Consider the following 20,529-nt stretch of genomic DNA (forward strand, 5'->3'; position numbering starts at 1 on the left):
GAAATGTAGCCTACGTGTTGAAGAGATGTTCACTTACTACATGTGTTAGCAATGTTTAAGTTGTTACGATTTTCCTGGGGTTACCTTAAAAGCTGCTTCCATGTGAATTTGTGTAGTAGTTGAGCTCTGTAGGTGTCTATGTGGGTGAACGGGAAAATAATCACCAGAGAACAGCAGAGCAGGGAGAGAAAAAGTATGCGCTGAGAGGTAGCATGTGAAAGGCACTGAAGAACTGATGAGCTTCATAGACCATGGATCCTGTTGAATTCACATGAAATGATTCAGAACACCAGCTGTCTGCCAAATCTGTATAAGGTTACCAGCACACATGGGCGCCAAAAATGTGTTGTGTGACTCAGCCCACGTGTGAGAAGGCAGTGTCTGCTGTACACAGACAGATACTGCAGGGTTATAGGTCCATCTGATGAAGCAAGGGAGCTCTTGCTTGGTGTTGGTCTCCCAGCTGTTACTTCAGCTTGCCAGTTTTGTCTCTGTGTGTGTGTGTGTGGACTGCATTTGGGAATAAATGAATGTAATGTGTGATTAGCTCTCTGTGACTCATAAACAGCTGTTTGGCTCTATTAGTGGTAACAGTTCAACTTCCACCCTGCCTCAGTCTCCTACCAGGGAAATTTATATACTTCTCCATTTCCAAACAACAAAAAAGTCTTTCTCCAATATATTAATACATCTTTTGCAAGGAGGAATGCAGTAGCTGCCAGTGGTTTTCTCAGAGAGAATGTACGTTGTGGTATCCATCTTTCCCTGTTCTCCTTTTGCTAAGCTTGTCAGAATAATTCAGTTAATTATGAAACTCTGTGTCATGGTTTTGTTTAGTGAGGGGGGGCCTAAGGTGGTAGCTTCTGTAGGAAACTGTTAGAAGTCGCTCCCCTTTGTTCAGGGGACTTGGCCAGGTCTAGGGTGGACCCACTGCTGGCCAAGGCCGAGCCGATTGGTAGCAGAATGTCCCGTGATAACGCCTCTGCGATAACGTATTTAAGAATGGGAAAACAGAAAAAAAAAAGAGAAGAGAAGATGTGAAGAAGCTGAGCAGGGGCAGAGGTGCAGAGGGGGAGGCGCAGGCCTCACGGGCCTTGCAGGCCTCGCCCTCTGGCCTCTCGCCAGGCAGCCGACTGGGCCCGACTCAGTCCAGCCTGGCTGCAAGAAGTGGAAAGGAGATGAGAAGTGAATAAGATGTAAAAAAAGATCCTGAGAGACATCTACCAGCCTGTTGTGAGGAACGGCTGCAGACGCCAAGGTCAGTGAAGAAGGAGGGGGAGGAGTAATGCGGCTCCTGGCCAAGATTCCCCTGCAGCCTGTGGTGATGACCATGGTGGAGCAGGCTGTCCCCCTGCAGCCCATGGAGGTCCACGGAGGAGCAGAGATCCACTTGGAGCCCGTGAAGGACGCCGTACCGGGGGAGGTGGATGCCTGAAGGCAGCTGTGGCCCGTGGAGGGCCCGCTGGGACAGCTGTTCTGAAGGCACTAAACTCCGTGGAAGAGATGACCCACGCTGGAGCAGTTCCACAAAGGACTGTGGCGTATGGGTGGGACCCCACTTTGGAGCAGGGGAGGAATGTGAGGAGTTCTTCCCCCGACCATGAAGCAGCAGCGTGAAACAACGTATGATGAACTGACCGCAATCCCCATTCCCTCTTCCCCCCTGTGCTGCTCAGGAGGGGAAGGTAGTAGAGATAATGTTAAGCTTGGGAAGAGGGAGGGGTGGGGGGAGGTTATCTTGTTCTCTGTCTCATTATCCTGCTGTTTGTAGTAATAAATGAATAGTTTTCCCCAAGTCGAGTCTGTTTTGCCCGTGACGGTAACTTTAAGGATTTCTCCCTGTCCTTATCTCAAACCTCGAGCCGTTTTTCCTTATATTTTCTCTCCCTGTTCTCTCGGAAGGTGGGGGGAGTGAGAGAGAGACTGCGTAGTCTGGTCCTGATCGGGGCTGAACTACGACACTCTGACAAATAGGGAAGGAATATCACAAAAGGGCAGTAGCTCTTCAGCTTGATAAAATGAGCAAAGTTAAAGCTAAAATAATTCTGTTGCTTAGTGTGGTAATTATAGGGGAGTTTACTGAACACAAGTGTTTTATGAGGGTTTTTTTTTTATTTTTAACCGTAGTTAATGGGTAGTTTTGTCATAGCATGCAGTTTGGTTTCTTCCCTTTGAATTGACTGTGTATGAATACTTTTGTTGAGAAAAGTGCAATGAAAAAGAGGAAGAGAGGCATAAGAGTCTAAAGCATTTCATTTGTAAGGCTATCTTGTGTATGTTACATAAATGAAAAGTCATTTCACAAGCTACCAGCAAAAGCTCTATAGTGTGTGTGCAAGCTTACGTAAGGATGCTTCTAAAGTCCTAACACAATCTTCTGTTAAATACTGTATCTGCTCAGTTGTTTTTCTTCATCTTTTAGGTTTACGGTGCTGCTATTCAGTTTTATGAACCTTATCCCCGGGAGCTGCTGACAGAAAAACAACAATTGCAGCTGGGTCTCCTGACAGCTGTGGAGAGGAAAGTGGTTACTTCCAAGTCCATCAATTCCAACAAGTGTATCTGCCTTCTCTCACACTGGCCTTTCTTTGAAGCATTTCGAAAATTCCTTATGTTCATCTACAAACTCTCTGTCTCTGGACCTCATCCTCTTCCCATTGAAAAGTACGTAAAATGTATTTCAAGTTAATGTGGGATGGTAGTTATATCAGTTCAAGGAGTCGTGTGATTTATACATGTCACGCTTACTTAGTTGGTGTATTTGCTACATCCTCTTGCTTGCACTGTATAGCTTATGTTGTACTGATAGAAATTATTGCTGCTGCTGTTTAATAGTAGTGGCTCTTGCAGTGCCAGGAAAGTGAACTGGATTTTCCTGTGGCTTTTCTGTTAGAATATGTCAAGTCTGTTTACCTTTCTCTTAACTACGTCAAACACAGCAAATGGCTGGGCCGTAAGATACATGCTAATGTTTGCAGTTCTGCATTTTAGGTTAATGTGTATGAGCTCAGGGACCCTATGCGTTAGCAATGAATATCTGTGTCTTCTTCCAGGCATTGCAACTAATGAAGGTTTTTGGGGGTGCAGGCTGGGGGGTGTGGGGAGTGTGTGTGTGTGTGTGTCAAGGGGAGGTGTAAACTCCATAGAGGATGCTTTTCATGGTCCTAAGAGTATGATGTTACCTTCAAAGCTGTATTAGATGTCTGGCAGTGAAGTATATAGTTTCTCTTAGCTAAGCCTCATTAGAAACTCTGTAGAATGGGGTTAGGCTGCCTGGGATTTTAAATGGCTTGCCTAAATGCTAATATGTTCTTATCTTTTGCATACATATCTGAAGCTGCCAGTATTGATTTTCATGCATGAAATGTGAGTGAATGGAGCTTCTTTGTTTCAGTTTGTGTAAACAGGCTCTTATCAAAACAGTAAATAAATCTTAACAGCCTTTCTAAAACGTGGTATCATAGTAATTCCAAAATGCGATTAACATTATTTTCAGTCCCTGATTAGACCCCAGTGCTGATTTTGTAACATCTTGTCATCTTTTTAGGCACATATCCCATTTTATGCACAATATTCCTTTCCCTTCACCACAAAGGCCAAGAATTCTTGTCCAGGTAAACAAAACATTTTTAGTTACAATGATGGTAAACCCTCTTTCTTGCTTTTGAAAGCCTGGTTTCTTCCCTTATCATTTTTGCTCAGCTTTGAATACCTATCTACTGGAAGGGAGAGGGGAGGACATGGGTGGCTTGGCCTTCTCTTTCATTGATATGAACCTAGAGTAACTTAGCAAAGGAGACCATTTCAGACTTCAGGTGGTATGGATGGCAGCAGTGCGTCCTACTTGCACTTTTGAAATTTCTGCTCTATATTACCCTTTCATTTTATAGGCAGCATTTGCATTCCCTCACTGTGGGAGTTGTTTTTTTGTCTTTCTCTCACTTGTCCACTCACTACTGTGGGTCAAAGGTTAGTCCCCTGGGGCACTGTCTCTTGTGCTTCTCTGTTTAGTCACCTAGCAGCAGTTACATGTTCAACACTGAGTCACAGACAATTTCCCGTAAGTTCTGAGAATTGTTTCAGTGATTATTACAAGCTCTGTTGACCTAGTGAACGCAAGTCCCAAAGATCATGTCTGATTTGTGTCTCTTCCGTGACATGGTGGCTGTCTGCCAGGCAGTTTATGAGACTATGGATATGCATTTATATTGGAATAGTATACTGTATTAACTTTGCAGCTGTACATATCAATCACATACTACTTTATGTGTTTCAGCTTTCTGCCCATGATGCATTAATATTGTCTCAGCCAGTTTCTACACCATTACCATTAAGGTATCATTATTAATGCTTTAAATGTATGCTACTTGAAAAATTCAGAGGCAAATAGAAGTGAGTCATAGAAGGAAGCCAAACATTACTGCAATACTATTAGATCTTACAAACAGAAAGCTCAATACACACTTATAATACCATACAATGTTGTCTTTTTAACGTAGACCTGTCCCTTGTGGAAGAATAGTATCATTAATTATCCTGAAATAAAGGTGAATAGCGAGATTATTGTAGGAACTCTGAAGAAAGAAGTAGCAGATTGTGAGGGGAAAAAAAAATATATTTAGATATCGTATATTTTCAGAACCTGGGTAGTAAGAAAAAAATTTTTTTTAATAGCATAGCTAGATTCTCTCTTGGATTTGAAAAGGGGGAAAAACAAGATAACAGTCTAAGAGAGACATATATGTCAGGCAGTTGTGTGAAATCAGTCAGTGCGAAAGTGTGCAAACACTTTGGAATTCAAAATTTTACCTAAAAATTGGTATTTGTGCTTGAAAGTTGATGCAGTTTCTGTGCATGCTGCCTTCTGTCTTCTGCGCTGGAGCTCCCTGTGATTGTCACATAGTTTTGTTTGGATGATTTTGTTGATTTTTTTTGTTTATTTTTTAAGTAAAAAACCAATATATTCTCCCTTTTTTTTTTCCTCTTAAACATTAGCGTATAATATTCTGTATGCAGAAGAATCCCATGTTCAATCACATCTGTTACACAGCCTCTTAAGTAAAAAATTGCAGCTAGCCGCCAAACTGCGAAGTCTCATATTGAGATGATAGATATTAGATAGATAGGTAGGTATTTGATGTCTGGTAATATTAGCACTGTCCAGCTAGTTGGTCCCAAACAGTTGTCAGAAGTTTTATAATAGTGACTGTTTTGTGTTTGTTTTTTTTGTTTTTTTTTTTGTTTTTTAATCCTGTAACATTCTTACTCTCTTTCCCCCTTCCTGCCCACCCTGTAGCGGAGCAAACTTTAGCACTCTGCTCATGAATCTTGGACCGGAAAACTGTGCCACTCTGTTACTCTTTGTATTACTAGAAGGCAAGATCCTCCTACATTCTCTTAGACCAGCTGTGTTGACAGGAGTTGCTGAAGCTGTAGTGGCTGTAAGTACAAAGTGTTCTGTACGGCAGTGAGAGAAATCAGTTCAAATTCCACAGTTGTTACAAGGCTTTTTCAAAGTTAAAATGATTCGTGTACTAAATGATGATTTTTCCCAGCAATAGCATTTAGTTAAAGTGCCCTAGTATGTCCTATTATTATAACTATGAGAATGATCAACATTTTTGCATAGATAACTAAGACATGTGCTGTAAACAAGTGGTCAAACTCGAAGACTCTTTTCTGACGGTGTTACCAGGCTTTTAGCAATTTCATTTCAACTTGCTGCATATAACTTCTTAGTTTTTTATTGTACGGTATCTATGGTCTTGTTTTAATTTATTTATTTCATTTAATTTTTCCTTCAGATGATATTTCCATTTCAGTGGCAATGTCCATATATCCCCCTCTGTCCTTTGTCTCTGGCCACTGTACTCAGTGCACCTGTTCCATTTATTGTTGGAGTTGATTCACGATACTTTGATCTGTACGATCCACCACAGGATATTGTGTGCATCGACTTAGACACAAACATGGTGTACATGTAAGTCCTATGGAGTTTTTGCATTTATCTGTAGATTGACAGACTGCTGAAATGCTCAGGAGGTGACTGTTAAGCACTGTTTTATCCAGTATGGTTCATTTCTTACTGTCCTTTGTTCTTTTTCTCATTTCTAATGCTTTATAGCAAGTTAAAATTTACTGAGTCAAGGGTCAACACTTGGCTCTGCCTATAAAAATATGATGCAAATGTTGCTATAAATTTAGTAACAATGGTAATGTATTCTGGTTTGTTTTTCCACTTCTAGTACTGCTTATTAGGGAAATGGGACAAAAGCTAGAAAAGAGGATGAAGAGTTGGGTTGGTTGTGTGGTTTGTTTTTTTTTTTTTTTCTGCTCCAGCATTTCTTACATTTGCACCTTGACCTACAACTTTTAAATTTAGTTTTTCTGCGTTAAGTGACTATTGATATGAACATGTGAGGTTCAGGACACTATATGACAGCTTTTCATGCTATCTTACACTCAGAGCACTCTATGTTAGTGTTAATAATACATCTCATGTAACTTTCTAATTCTTTTGACTTTTGTTTTTACTAACTTGAATTAGAATTAGTCATTTGATTTGTGAGTCGGTTGAATGCTTTCTTGATTTTCATTGTGTCAAAAAGACCCTTCCTCTACTGAAGCAAATGTTTCTTTTACATTACTGAAATGCTTTGTTTTGTTAGTAGCATCAAAGGAAATAGTAAACAATGAAGCAGATTGTGTTTATTTTTTTATGAAGATGTTTGCAGTGAAAAATACGTGAACATTTCTGTTCGTAAGTAGAATGGAAGTTGAAGACTGAGACGCAGAAAAATGAAGGAGATGGAGACAGGAGATTTAGCAGGATGTCATAAGGATGTCAAGATTCTGTTGAGGTGACTGCTAGAAAGACAAAGTATCAAGCTTACTTGGATTGGTTACTGAATTAAAAATCTACCAGTGGCTGATCTCTTATGAGGCACTGAAGTGGGGAGATTTTTGCACCTTTTCTTCTACTGTCTTATAAGGCCGTTTCTCTTTCGGTAGTCAACTTACCCTCTTTATTTCTGTAGCAATGCTGCTTTTTTTTTTTCCTTTTTTACATATAAAAACATAGACTGCATAATAGAAGAATAACATTTCAAAAATTCAATATTTTCTAGTACATCACTGTATCTGTCTAATGTCTTTTTAGAGCACATTTGCTGCTACCTTCCTTATGATAGACTGAAGCTTTGTTTACTGCCAAAAAATACTGAAGGGCTTTTATTAATTCAGTGTCTTCCTTAATGCCTTTTTTTGAATGTTTTCAACTATCTCTGTGAAAGAAACATTGAAAGCTGGTTGAGGAAAGTAGGCTTTTAGCAACAAAGATTTGAGAGTTTGTTTTATTTTTATAGCAGAACTTTTTCCTTGCAATTTTGGAACAGTACTGCTTATATTGTTTATAGGCATGCCATTATGGTGGGGAAAAAAAAGGGCAAAGGCATCCATAAGTGTCCATTTTTTCCTTAACTCCTGAAACTTTGGCTTCTTTCCTAAGATAGTTTGATGCCAATTGAGAAAATAATAATTGAACAAACATTTCACTGATGCAAAGAGCAAAACAAGCAGTGACAGCATCAGCTCAGATAGTCATAACTGATTAGGGCTTGTGACCGCAAGGTTTGATGTACTCCCTGTTGCAGAAATTCTCCCCTAACTTCTGCCTTCCAGAAGGAGGTGCAAGAGTTCTCCAGATTTAGTCCCTGCTCTCTCTATCTCTTTATATCCAACTGTTTAAACAAGGCCTGGCTTTGTATCCGTTGTTCTTCTGACAAAGATGAGCATCCTGCTAGGCCAATTTACCCCGTTGCTTAATCAGCCACATAATTTTCAAACTATGAATTGAATTCCCAGTCTTCCTGGTCCCTGCTTTAGCCCATGGTTGAAGCTTGAACTCGGTTGCCATAGACATGTCACAGTGTACCATATGATGATAAAGCTGCCAGGCTGGTCTTCCAGCACTTCGCAGTAACAAGTTCATGTTGTGTTGTAAACTGACTTTATTTCTCTCGGTAGCAGCATGGCATAGTAATCACATACAGGTTCGTGTGCTTAAATTATATTAGCAAGACTGATAAAAATTATGAAAGGGAAATCAGCTAAGTGAAACTTCAGATAAAAAGTCTAAATCAAATCTTAATGCAGATCCTCTTTACAGACTGGAGGAAACTCTGCTCGTAACTGAATTTATACTGTTCTGTATCTGAGGAAATGAAATTCTGAGTTGTATCACTCCTATTTTTTTAATTTTTGATAGATAGGGACAGTGACAAGATTTCTTTTCAAAATAATTCCCTTTTTTTTAGTTACTACATTCTGAAAATGAAGCAACTTATGGCTATGGAAGCTGTTCTTTTTTATATGGTCTGTATTTTATATATCCTTTTTACCTTCCCCTGTGTTTCAGATCAGATGACAAGAAGAGCATGAACTGGAAGCAGTTTCCTAAGAAGCCATGTAAAAGTCTACTCAGCACCTTAAAGAAACTGCACCCACAGCTGGCAGCAGGTGAAATATGTAAAATAAAATGGGAAGGGGTAAGAACAGAAACGGTCTAAAACAGGGAAAGTAAATATTCAAAGAAAACTACTAAATTATCTGATACATACCTACAAGTCTTAAATTATAATTAGTATATAACTGTATGGACTCCCTTCTGTTGTATGTGGTGTGAATTTTTTTCTTTTTAGACTTTTATATTCTTTGCTGTGAGTTCTTAAAAACTGAGCTTTTTTTTTTTTTTTGGACTTCACACGTTATTAAATGATATTTAAAAAAAGATTGATCTAAAACACGTTTTGATCTTGACATAAAATAGTATTCACAGTTCTGATCAAAAGTAATAGAGGAAATGGGGATATGAGTAAAAGATCTCGGCTATTGTACAGGTACTGCTGAATATCTCAGGTAATGACTTTTCTACGAATATAATTGAGCAGCTAAGTTGGACAAAGTATTTTGTCAAAAATCTTCAGCCTAATGGCTTGGACAGGTAGGAGTAAAGTTGTAGCTGATGTAAGAATTTTCAGGTATTACTTCTTTCTGATTGTAGATTGGCTGTTTAAGCTAAGCTGGTTCGCAGTATGTTAGGTTGCATCATTATGGAGAAGGAGACAATGATAGCTTCATAGGTGTGCAAGGTATATAAAGTTTATAAATTATGGAAACAGAAAAATGAAATAATTAAGAGGTAAGTGTTCTTGCCTCAATTTTCTAGAATTTTTTTTTTTTTTGCAGATAGCCTTTACTTCATCTGTTAGAAAACCTCAACTTTTCTTTTGGTTTTATCAGCAGGGCGTGTCATGCACTCTACCTAATGTAGAACTACTTCCTAATTTTAACTTGAGCAGAACCAGTGGTCTTTTTTAGCTGGTAGTTCTTCTATTTTGGCAGTATTATAATATATGTTCTAACATTTATTTCTATTTTTATATTAAAATTTATATTACAAGAATTTATTTTTTAAATAATAAAAAGTGTGGAACTATAATTTTCAGGAGTACATGCTTCTGTTTTGTTTTTTTTTTTAAGAGTGCAAGAGTAAACTCTGCATGTAATCTACTTGTTTCTACCCTTTGGTTCCCTAAAATCTTAGAATTTTGATTAGAAAAATAATTTTAGGCTCTTTCTTTCTAGATAGGCAATCCTCAGAACAAGGAAGACATATCCTTTGTGTTTATGTTGATGTACTACTGAAAGACTACATTCAGTTGGGAATGTGGTAAATTTAACTCATCTGAGATCCTCCTCTTTGTTTCATGTCCCAGAGGGCTAGATGAGTTAGAAAAACACATCATCAGCTCTTGAGGTAACCTGCCTTTTATAAGAGCCAGATCAATTGGAAAATAATCACAGGATTTCTAGTGTTTGTCACGTCTGAATATGGACCAGTTGAAAAAAAGAAAAATCTGTAATTGGTGTCTTGCGAAAGTTACGTGTTTGAATGCACTGAATTTTAATACAAGATTGTATGTATTGCTCGTTGCTAGTTCACAGGAAAACTCAAGAAGGCTCTGCAGTGGAGATGACTCCTATTGAGGCAGATTTCTCCTGGCAGAAGAAGATGATAGAACTTGAGATGGAGATCCAGGAAGCTTTTCTCCGTTTCATGGCATCTATTTTAAAGGGTTACAGAACATTCCTCAAGCCAATTACGCAGGCACCTTCAAATAAAGCAACTGCTGCTGATTCCTTGTTTGATCATCAAGGTGAGGGTGAGGCAAACCAGCTGCTGATAGCATTGGCAGTGGTACAACTTTAGGGTTGAGAAGCTGCTTAACTTTAAAAGGTCGAAGTTCCCTCTGGTTGTACAATTCTTGGCAATGTTTAAAATTGCAATTGTGTGAAGTAAGACTATTCAAAATCGATTAGAACACAGATATATGCGCATACAACTGCAATTTTGCAGTAGCTCTGGTTTTAGAAAAGCTGTCTTTCAGTAGCATGGTGCCCTCTCTGCTTGGCATATGCCATAAGGGCAGCTCTTGAAGGAACATTTCTTGATTTGCACAGAGCAAAAATGCCAGAAGCCCAGAATAACAAAGTAATGTTCTTTATCTAAATGGGAAGATAATAGAGAATGGAGCAGAGATCAGAAACGACAAAACAATAGTCAGAAAAGCTCGTCTTACTTTCCTCATCTTGTCACCTTAAGTTTTTAGATCTGTTCATTAATTGAATGCTACATAAAACGTCACAGGTGTTTTGTTTTGTCTATGGTGGTGGTGTTTTGGCATTTGAGGTTTTTGTTTGTTTGTTTGTTTGTGGTTGTTGGCTTTTTTTTTTAATTACTGGACAAGAGACTTGAGAAGAGATTTTTAGTCAAAGGTTTGGAAAGCCTTGAATATTTTCAGACCCATCACCTCCTAGGATAAGATGATTTTTACTTTGGTATTTTTTTAACTATTAGATATTTCTGCTTTTATAGGAGGTCATAATCTCTTTTTTTCTTGCACAAAAAGTCAACGAACACAGTGAGCAGATTACATGGCACTGATTGCTTGCCAAATATTGTTAACTGTGGTGAAAAATAATCTTCCAAATGCAAGTAGTAGTAAGTAGTTGTTTTTATTGATAAAGCCAGTACTTTGTGTATTAACACTTTAAATATTTTATGTTGACACTTTACATGCTAATTTCTTAGGGAACTCGTAACTGGTATTTAATTGTGTGTTCCTTTTTGTAACCAGGATTTTTAAAAAGCAGAGACCGTGCCTATACAAAGTTCTACACACATCTCACCAAAACGCAGATATTCAGCCGCTTTATTGAAGAGTGCAGTTTTGTGAGTGACAAGGATACTGGCTTGGCGTTTTTTGATGACTGCATAGAAAAGGTGAACAACATGTAGCAACACTATTAAATTATGTGCTTCTGTTTGTTTTGTGTTATTGTCCTGGTTTTTAGCTGTAAAGGTAGAAGCCCTCTGCAGTAAGTGTTTTGCGGGACTGGAATTCTTGGTGGTTGTTGCTGAGTCATTTTATTCCTTCATCATCTTGCATGGTCATCATTTTCTCTGTTGATGCAGAAAACTTCCATTAAAGCCCTGTAGGATGTCAAGCTATAAGATAATGTGAGAAATACCAGTAGCTGGCATTTTAGCACAATACCGTCCGTGTCTTTCCTTTAAATAATTATCACCCTAATATCACCCACTTTAGAGTGGAATTACCTACCAGTGGTCATCTGCATTGTTGCTCTTCTTCACACAGTTTCAACTTAAAAACACAAAAGCATGCCTAGTGCCTCACTTGTGGATATTATATAGATAAGAACCCCTTTTGTTGCTTGTGTTTTACATGAGAAAGATTGCTGTAACCCATACTTGTTTTTTGAAACAAAGTCTCTTCAGCATTGTTCTGATGTAGATGGGTTACTGAGTTTATAGCTTCATCTGTAAAATGCCAAGTTCACAATATAAAAATTACGAGACAGAGCATTAAATGTATTTTTTAAGGTGTGTATATATATATGATTCTTTCTGGACAGAATCTTGAGTTTCATTCCAAGTCCTTATAGAATTATTCTTTGATTCAGTATTTATTCCGATCAAATTAGTGCTTGCACACAGGCCACAAAGTACGTGTTTAAAAGTTCTTTGCCTTTGTTTTTCTTTCTGCTGTGTACGAGGTATGCATCTAGAGTATACTTTATTTAATATTGCTAGTAGTTTGATACTGTTGCAGGTTGGTAATGTGTTGCATACTTAAATTGTCATATTGAAAATATGTGCAAAGCAGCAGTTTCTTTAAATTAAACTAAAGGAAAGCACTTTCCTTTGATAGATTTAGGATTTTGTATTTAGTAGATAATATCAACAGATTTAAAGCATGCTGATTACTGCATTTTCTTACTTTCAGCAAAGGAAGTGTTTGAAAAAGAGATTTATTGCTTCTACAGTAATATGAAAGTTTAGTGTTTCTTATTTAATATTTCAGTAAATGACATAGCTTTAACAGAATTATTTAGGATTTTTTTTTAGTTGAGAAGAAATTCTAATTGTTTTTCTGTTTTTTTTTTCTCTTTTCCTAGCTCTTTCCAGATAAAGGAACAGAAAAAGGAGAGAAGGTACTTTGTCCTTCAAAATGTTTAGAGATATACAATCATGAAATAAAAATGGAAAGACAAGACTGTGGACTTGATATTTGAATAATTAGAACAAATATAATATGTTTTATATATTTTATATCTATAATCAAATACAGTGTATATTAAATATATTTGTACATATACTAACATAATTAATATTGAAAATGACATTTTATCCCCAAAACAAACTCTCTATTTAGAGTGTAAACTCTGTTTTCAGGTTGATGTCGATTCTGTTGAAGATGCACGGTTGATTGAGCTTGACGAGTCACAAAAAAGTGAACACACAGTGTTCATAATGCCACCAGAGCCTTCTGCTGATGATGGGCAGGAGCGAGTGCCAAAATACAGGTACAAGTTAAACAGCTACATGTAGTGAAACTAGAATTCTTATGATATTAAGTAGGGCAGATGTTCTGTCTTGGTGCAAGACTTGCCTTAATATGATGTTTAGAAGAATCTTTAAAAAGATATGAACTGCCCAGATTCTGGTAAGTTTCTGAAGCTGATGTTTTGTGTGTGTATATGTTTGAGGGCACCTGGATTTTGGTAGTAATTTTTCAGTAACTTCTTGCCAACTTTATAGTAATACTTTTCTACATGTATCCAGTATCTTTCTGCCTGTATGAGCCATTTGTCTGTATTTTGTAGCAACTGCAGTGCACTTTGTTTCACAGTGGGATAGACAGGGGATGGGTAATTGATTCGCCAGGTATTATTGATCTGCAGCTGATGAACCAAAAGAACAAAACACCCCCTCCATTTTTCAGACTTTTTAAATTCAGTGTTTTTCAGCCTTGTGTAGGAAGCATGGAGTTTCAAACGCTCTGGGTATGATTTTCTTCTTCCTGTCTTTCTTGGAGGTCACAAAGGTTCTATTTCTAACTGTTGTCCTTGTTAGTCATCATCTGTGCTTCCCTGAACTTCATGATATGGATGACAGTCTGGTTCTTGTTTCCATTGTCTGTGGAGATTTAATGTCCAAGGCATCTTCTTGTGATATCTTTGTGAATAAGACTGAAAGGATCTTGCTATCTTCTTTCCTTTTTTTTTTTTCCCCGTTAGTCCTTTATTCTCCTGTTTGTCAGTTCTTTGCACGCAAGTTGTCTTTCTATGGCTTTCTGCTATGAGTGGGTATTTGAAAAGCTTTTCTTTTCTTTTCTGTTTTGTTTGTTTTTTTTTTTTTAATTATCCATATAGCTATAAAAACTTCCCACGACTAGACTTGAAGCTATTTGATAGGCCACAGGAGCTCAAGCTCTCCTTCAGCAGACACCCAGCTGGAAGCAGCATTTCAAACAGTCCAGCACTCATGGCAAAGAGGACAAAACAGGTTAGATGAGTCTTACTGTAATCACTGTGTGAACACTGAAAATACAGTTTGTTTTTTTTTTTTAAATTGCCACTACCTATTTATACTGTAAATTAATGTTGTTAGAGGTTAGCTCTTTGTAACTATTGAGAATTAACACTAGCAAAAGAAAGAAACAGAAGGCAACAAATAAATACATTAGCATGTGAGATTACAGTTTATTGTGAGATTACAGATTATTGTCAAGCTCATTTTTAAGCTTTAGTGTGTAATATAAAACAAAAAGAAATAAAAATTAATGCTTGAATGGGGAAGGAAAAAAAAAGAGAATTAATTCTGATGCTAGTTTTTGCTTACAGAGAGCCTTAATAAGGGAGTGGTAAGAAGAGAGCTTCAATCAAATGTTTGTCCATTATTATTAAATGCTTAATTTAAGAAGCCAGTATCTGAGTTAGTAGTGGCTTCTAGATTCAAGATGTTACATCTTTTATCTGCTTGTTTTGTTTTGTTTCACCCTTACAGGAGATAAAAACAGCCCATAAATTAGCCAAGAAGTATTACGTAAGCCCCCCACAGTGGGCTAAGTGTCTCTTCAGTCATAGTTACAGCCTATGGTTCATTTGTCTGCCAGCCTACATCAGAGTTGCACATCCCAAGGCCAAAGCACTGCAGCAGGCATATGATGTTCTAATTAAAATGAGGAAAACTGATGTGGAACCACTAGATGAGGCAAGTGCGAATAAAAAAACATTACCATAAACATGGAGTAGTAGACAAGGTGCAAGTATAGTGTGTTTCACTGCCACCGTCAGGTTAGGCATACTTACAGTTTGACCTGTTTTAAAGCCACCTTGAAATGATCTCAAAGAAGTCTGATTAACTAGAGCGACTGGAAATTCATTTCCTTTTTCATCACCAAGGTAGTGTCAGCTAGGTCAAGTACTCTGACTCAGTGTGGCTAGTCTTCTCCAAGACTTTTTCAAGAAGGAAGTTCTTGAATATTCCTATTTTTTAGATGAACTTTGAATTAATACTTTGGAGCATTACTGAACTGAAGGGATAATGGGTTTGAGTGCAGCATGCTATTTTTTCAGTAGTATCCACAGGCACACAGCAGCAAGTTATCCTGCTTTTTGCATGGGTGTTTCCTTCCCTCCATTATTTCGCAAACAGAAGAGCTGAGTGGAAAGGAACTCAGCATTCTCAACAATGCGACTGCTGATATTATTTCAGCTCATGTCGTTTCCTGTTTAATTTTTGCTCCCTCTTCTGGCTGTTGAGTGTTATGTACTGAGTAGCTGCTCTCACATGGCTTTCCCTTTTACGTATGTAAAAGTTGGAAAACAGGGAAGAGCTTAACCTGTTTCAAAATCCTTGTCATCATTTCATTTATGCATTTCTGTATCTTGTCAGGTCTGCTACAGAGTTGTAATGCAGCTCTGTGGACTGTGGGGTCAGCCTGTTCAGGCTGTGAGAGTCCTCTTTGAAATGAAAAATGCTGGAATACAGCCGAATGCAATCACCTATGGTTATTACAATAAGGTAAGAGAGGTCTTGACGAAGCATACTGGACCAATGTCTGTCCTACTGTTGTCACTCCCCTTGTCATCTAGCATGTTTTGAAGATTGTTTCTTGTGGCCCTTCACTTAGATTTGCTGATTCTGTTGGGCAAGCAATGATTTTGGACATGCTTATGATTCACTGGATCTACACTGTATGGTTTTATACTGTGAAATTTATATTCCTGGCCTGTTTGGCTAACCAAAAATTCTGTTGAAATATACATTTATAGTGTTTCCATTTCCATGTTTTGGAACCTGTCTAGTGCTTCCATGTCAAAACCGTGTAGTTGTATCCTTTAAGGCAGCAGGATCCAAGATGGATGAAGTCTGGAATTAGGCTAGTTGAAGTACTCTCTTCCTATTATCCTTGCTTCCAGGTTCCTGTAATATGCTGATGAAACTTCTTACCAAAGTAAGCTATGTAAAGTAATAGAAAAAGTGGTGCTACTATGGGCTTTTGTTGCTACCAAAGTGTATAAAGAAGAACAAACCTCACTTTCTTTACTTGAAGAAATCTTGATCCATTGTTTGTTGTTACTCAGCTACTATATCCAGAGCTGGAGGATAAAAGGGAGCAGCTCATAAAAATTCAAATATTTGTCCTTCTTAAGATGATTGACAGGAAATGTCTTTTTTGTGTATGGAAAGAAAAGCTTTTCACTGTACTGTGTTTCTTAGTGTAACTTTCTTACTGTTTTTGTTACTGCAATGTCTCTTTCTGTAGGCAGTTTTAGAGTCTTCTTGGCCTAGTGGTAACCGCAGTGGCATATTCCTGTGGACAAAGGTACGAAATGTAGTTCGTGGCACTGCACAGTTTAGGCAATGCTTAAAGAAATCAACACAGAGTCCACAAGCAGCTGTGATATCAGGTAATAAGTTAGCTGAAATTTATTTATTTCTGCTGACCAAGAGCATGACGTGCTTTCTGAGGGATTGCAGCTAACATTGTGGCTTTTAAAAGTGGAAAATCTTTCCTTAAGTGTATAAAAAATTTATAATTGCTAACTTGATGCTTGAAACACTCTTAGAATGTCTTTCGCACACTGGAGAATTAGTTTTCTGAATTCTGTTGCTAAAATTTCATATTCTTATTTTATATGTGCCACCAAAAGTATTTACTGTTGTCTGAAGGTGTTAGATTTGTTTAAAAACCTGAAAAGTTAAATCACGTCTTACTAACCAACTCTCATTCATGTCTTTAGCTCTGCGGAGTACCACGGGTGGAAATGATGGGGACATGGTGAGCCATGGTAGCGTGGATAGTTCTAATGATGCTAACAGTGGGGAACACACACTCTTCGTCAGTGACTTAGTCAGGCTTGATTCCATTGATAATCACTCTAGCACAGGTACTAGATTCTGCTGGGTTTCACTACTAACAGTCCCGCAAAAGGCTAAATTTTCTAGTCTCCTGTTGATTTCCTCTCCACAACCACCACCTTCCTCTCTTGAGGCTGTAGAGAATGAAGCATAGAGTTAAACTATGTAGAGAATAAGACATGCACTGTTGTTGAATATTACTCCTTTACTGCAGATCATGCTGCTTCTTTAGTTTAGAGTGGACTGTAGCAGAAGTGCTGTTATGTTAAAATAAATATTATATTCATATGGTCTCATGAACCTTGCTTTTTGTGCTAATCTTCAGAAAAGGTATGAAGCCTCTGACATACGGGTCTGTTCAATTTTTGCATATTGTTCTTTATTCATAGAAATTACAGTATGTGTGAGTAAAACCTTTCTCAGCATTAAAGGAAAAAAGGAGTGAAAGTTGCTAAGGTGATTAGAAGCTAACATTTTAAAATATTGCTCCTTGATGGTAATTCAGAAAGGCCTAATTATTATTCCTGGAATTAGTATGTTATGTTTGGTTATAGTAAACTATATTTTAAAAGGCCACATTGAAACTTCTTAGTAGTGGTTGGTAAAATTGGAAATAAATGTAGAAGTTATCAGAACGTTGTCCTACAGTCTTTATGAGATACCCTGGGAATGGGTGATAAGCTGGAGAAAAACTCTACCTTAAACGTCATCTGCACTCTTCTGGGAAAACTATACTAAAAAGAGTGCACAGGAAATAAAGCACTTCAGGGGGCAAGACAAAATCCATGGTTCTTCGTATCTGCTTTAGTACTGATTACATTCTACCTGTGCACAGTCTCAATTAAACTTCCTTTCTGTGTGTACTTCAAAACTTAATGTACAAATGGTTCTTGCACACTCTTCATGTTTTTAATATCTTGAGCCCTTCTGTAAAGAGAACTTTGAGTCTGATTCCTGTGCTTCATCTGATATGCCTGCCTAGATTACTGAACTTCCCTTCTCTCTGCTCTTTGTTGCTCTGCTTTTTGCTCTTTGCTGTCTCTTGGGTGCCGCATTTGTCCTTGGCTATCACGGTGTGGGGTGCAGACTTACATGGTGTGAAGCCTTGGATGCACGTGTGCATTATTTCTATCCTTGAATGTTACTTCTGCAGGTAATTCACCGATTTATTGATAGGGTGTTTTCACTTCTGTGCAAAGCAAGGATACTAACGTTATTGAAATTATAATAGAAAATAAGGACTGAAGGATGTCAGAATTTGCTTTTCTATATAAAAGATTTTTAATATGGTAGCCAAATGTAATAATTGATGGCTGCTCAAACATTCAAATTTAATTCTTTTTTACATGTTTGCTCTTTATTGGTATAATAAGCGGCAGTAATTTGTATTGTAGATGAATTATGTTTGTCACTCAGGTTTTATGGAGCTTCCTAATAACTCTCATACTCAGTAGCTTACTTATACTTTGATCTTTTTAAATACTGTTGTGTATTCTAATAGGTACTCTAAGGTGTATAAATAATCCTGTTTAATATGTTAGTGTGGGATGTGTCCCATGTAATATTTTTGTCTTTTTGCATATGCAGCAGCACTTCAGATAAAAATAACAAAGCAAAGAGAGTCTTTCTGGATTATTTCCTCTGGCAGGCTTTTTGGACTACTGTAAACTTTTTTTTTAAGAATGAGTTACAGCTGTCAAGTTTAACTGGTATTGGGGAGGAACAGACTTTTAAAAAACATTTAGATTTTAACTTTTTTTTCCTATGAGATGTTATACTTTGCATTATAGGACAAAGATGTAGCACAGTTTATGGTACAGTTCTTTTCAGGAATGCATTCACTGTTAGAAGCTTGCTCAATTACTGTTGCGCTAGTCTGAACTTTTTTTGTAGATACATTTGAGAATTTAGCTTGCCCAGCAATTACGTATTTCATGCTAATGAGGAGGGAAAGGGATGAAAGGAGATACAGTGTGTTAAAAGTAGTTAGTCACTGTAGTGTTCCTAGAGGAATAACTTGTTTTTAATGTAATAATTAGAGAAGTAAATCTGGAGTGTACAGCCTAATTATCTCTGCTGTCACCATCACCAAGTAGACCTGTGATTGGATTAGGCATTTTGATGTTTTTTGGCAAAACAAAATGTGAAACAAATTAATTTAAGTTCTTTTATGTTCTTATTGAAATACAAGTTTAGGAAAGAAAAACAAATCTAAGGCATGTGTTTATAACCCTTTGAACAGGTGGTCAGTCAGACCAGGGCTACGGATCCAAGGATGAACTTCTAAGAGATGATGGGGATAGTCTTCATGCAGGTGAAACACAAGTAGAGAAAGATACTTCTTCTAAAGCTGAACGTCTAATAGGAGGTTAAGTATGCATGTTTACATTGATGAAGGCTGTTTGTAATGAATCTGCTTCATGCATTAGACTACCACAAATACTTAATGTATTGAATTCATATTGTTGCCAAGGTCAAAATACAACTATATGAAATCTGGTGAACTACTGTGCCCTAAATAATAGCAGTGGCATACATCTAGGTAGAAATAGCCTTTTATTAGAGTTATTTAATGTAGATGGAAAAATTGGACAAGTGCTGGGGCACACAGTATTTTGTATTCCATTCCTCTCATTTGTGTATTTGAAAACTTGACCATTTTTTTAGCTGTACTGATTGACCTAGTAAAGGGTAGTGCTTTTTCCTACAAACCCTTCCCAGATGTAGAAAATCTGGTCATCTTCTGTCTTCTATCCAGATTTTGCCCTTAGTTTTTCCATATTTTGCCTTTCTCATTACTCAATCTGTTTCATATCTGTGTTGCTAGATCCTTAATGAGAGTTAGGGCTTCTAAAGCTGTCATTAGACAAATAGCCCTGCATGAAAATCTGAGAACTGCTATGCCTGCTCTACTTTAGTTAGCTGAAAAAATACCAAGAGAATAAATTGGCATATGATTTAACCTTGTGAATAGCTAAGCATTCTCTGCATAATACTATCTACCATCATCTGTCTGGGTATTATTTTCAGGAAATGCTCAGTACCTAGTAGGACTGCCGTTAAGTTGTAATTGCATAAGGGAACAGTGTTTAAGTTTATCTTTTCCATAACAGTGCAAATGAAATTGTTTAGTTAAATTAACTAAAGTTTACATTCTCTTTCTTGTAGAGGTTTGTACTGAAAAACCTGATGAAAAGCAACAGCTGAATATAGAAACTCATAGTCCAACAGACCCACCTGCTTGGGGTAACAGTATTGTGAAAGTTCCATCTGGCATTTTTGATAGCAGTGGAAGGAAAAGCAGTGGTGGTGAGTGACTGGATGAAACAGAGCTTGCTAAAGTCCTAATCTTGTTGTGCTGTAGTGTTTAGCCATCTTCTTCATGTTGTGAAAAGAAACAAAGCTTCTATTAGAGATGCAGATGTCTCACACAACATTTGCTTTCCACCATTAACCTTTGCAGGTGACTTAAAAGGAAGCATAGATTCTAGGGTTGAAAATCACTGCTGAGTAGACTGAAACCGATATTTTCCCTGTCCTACACTGAGCATGTTCCAGTAATGTACTAGAAAACAAGGAGAATTAGGGTCTCTGCTCTTTATTTTTGTCACCTAAACTGCACTGATCTTGGACAAGTCTCTTTATTCCTGTGGCTTACATTGCCAGTGTATAACCTGGGAATAATTGTTATACGATTATATAACTGGGAGCAGTTGTCTCTGTGCCGTAAAAAAATT

General features: G+C 37.5%; 1 protein-coding gene across 1 annotated transcript in view; it reads left to right on the plus strand.

Annotated features, from left to right (window-relative positions):
- DENND4C (DENN domain containing 4C) overlaps window positions 1-20,529 on the plus strand; it is an 80,394-nt gene that overhangs the window by 34,467 nt on the left and 25,398 nt on the right. Inside the window, exons 7-23 of the mRNA XM_086771493.1 lie at window positions 2,423-2,664; window positions 3,548-3,614; window positions 4,277-4,335; window positions 5,297-5,441; window positions 5,805-5,980; window positions 8,417-8,517; window positions 9,999-10,217; window positions 11,199-11,344; window positions 12,541-12,576; window positions 12,818-12,948; window positions 13,798-13,930; window positions 14,432-14,638; window positions 15,323-15,451; window positions 16,197-16,341; window positions 16,675-16,821; window positions 19,035-19,160; window positions 19,961-20,101. Coding sequence (XP_086627619.1) covers window positions 2,423-2,664; window positions 3,548-3,614; window positions 4,277-4,335; window positions 5,297-5,441; window positions 5,805-5,980; window positions 8,417-8,517; window positions 9,999-10,217; window positions 11,199-11,344; window positions 12,541-12,576; window positions 12,818-12,948; window positions 13,798-13,930; window positions 14,432-14,638; window positions 15,323-15,451; window positions 16,197-16,341; window positions 16,675-16,821; window positions 19,035-19,160; window positions 19,961-20,101 — 2,350 coding nt within the window. The remainder of the gene's footprint in view (window positions 1-2,422; window positions 2,665-3,547; window positions 3,615-4,276; window positions 4,336-5,296; window positions 5,442-5,804; window positions 5,981-8,416; window positions 8,518-9,998; window positions 10,218-11,198; window positions 11,345-12,540; window positions 12,577-12,817; window positions 12,949-13,797; window positions 13,931-14,431; window positions 14,639-15,322; window positions 15,452-16,196; window positions 16,342-16,674; window positions 16,822-19,034; window positions 19,161-19,960; window positions 20,102-20,529) is intronic.

The sequence above is a fragment of the Chlamydotis macqueenii genome, chromosome Z (genome assembly GCF_036417535.1).
Source record: "Chlamydotis macqueenii isolate bChlMac1 chromosome Z, bChlMac1.mat, whole genome shotgun sequence".
In the NCBI taxonomy this organism is placed as follows: domain Eukaryota; kingdom Metazoa; phylum Chordata; class Aves; order Otidiformes; family Otididae; genus Chlamydotis; species Chlamydotis macqueenii.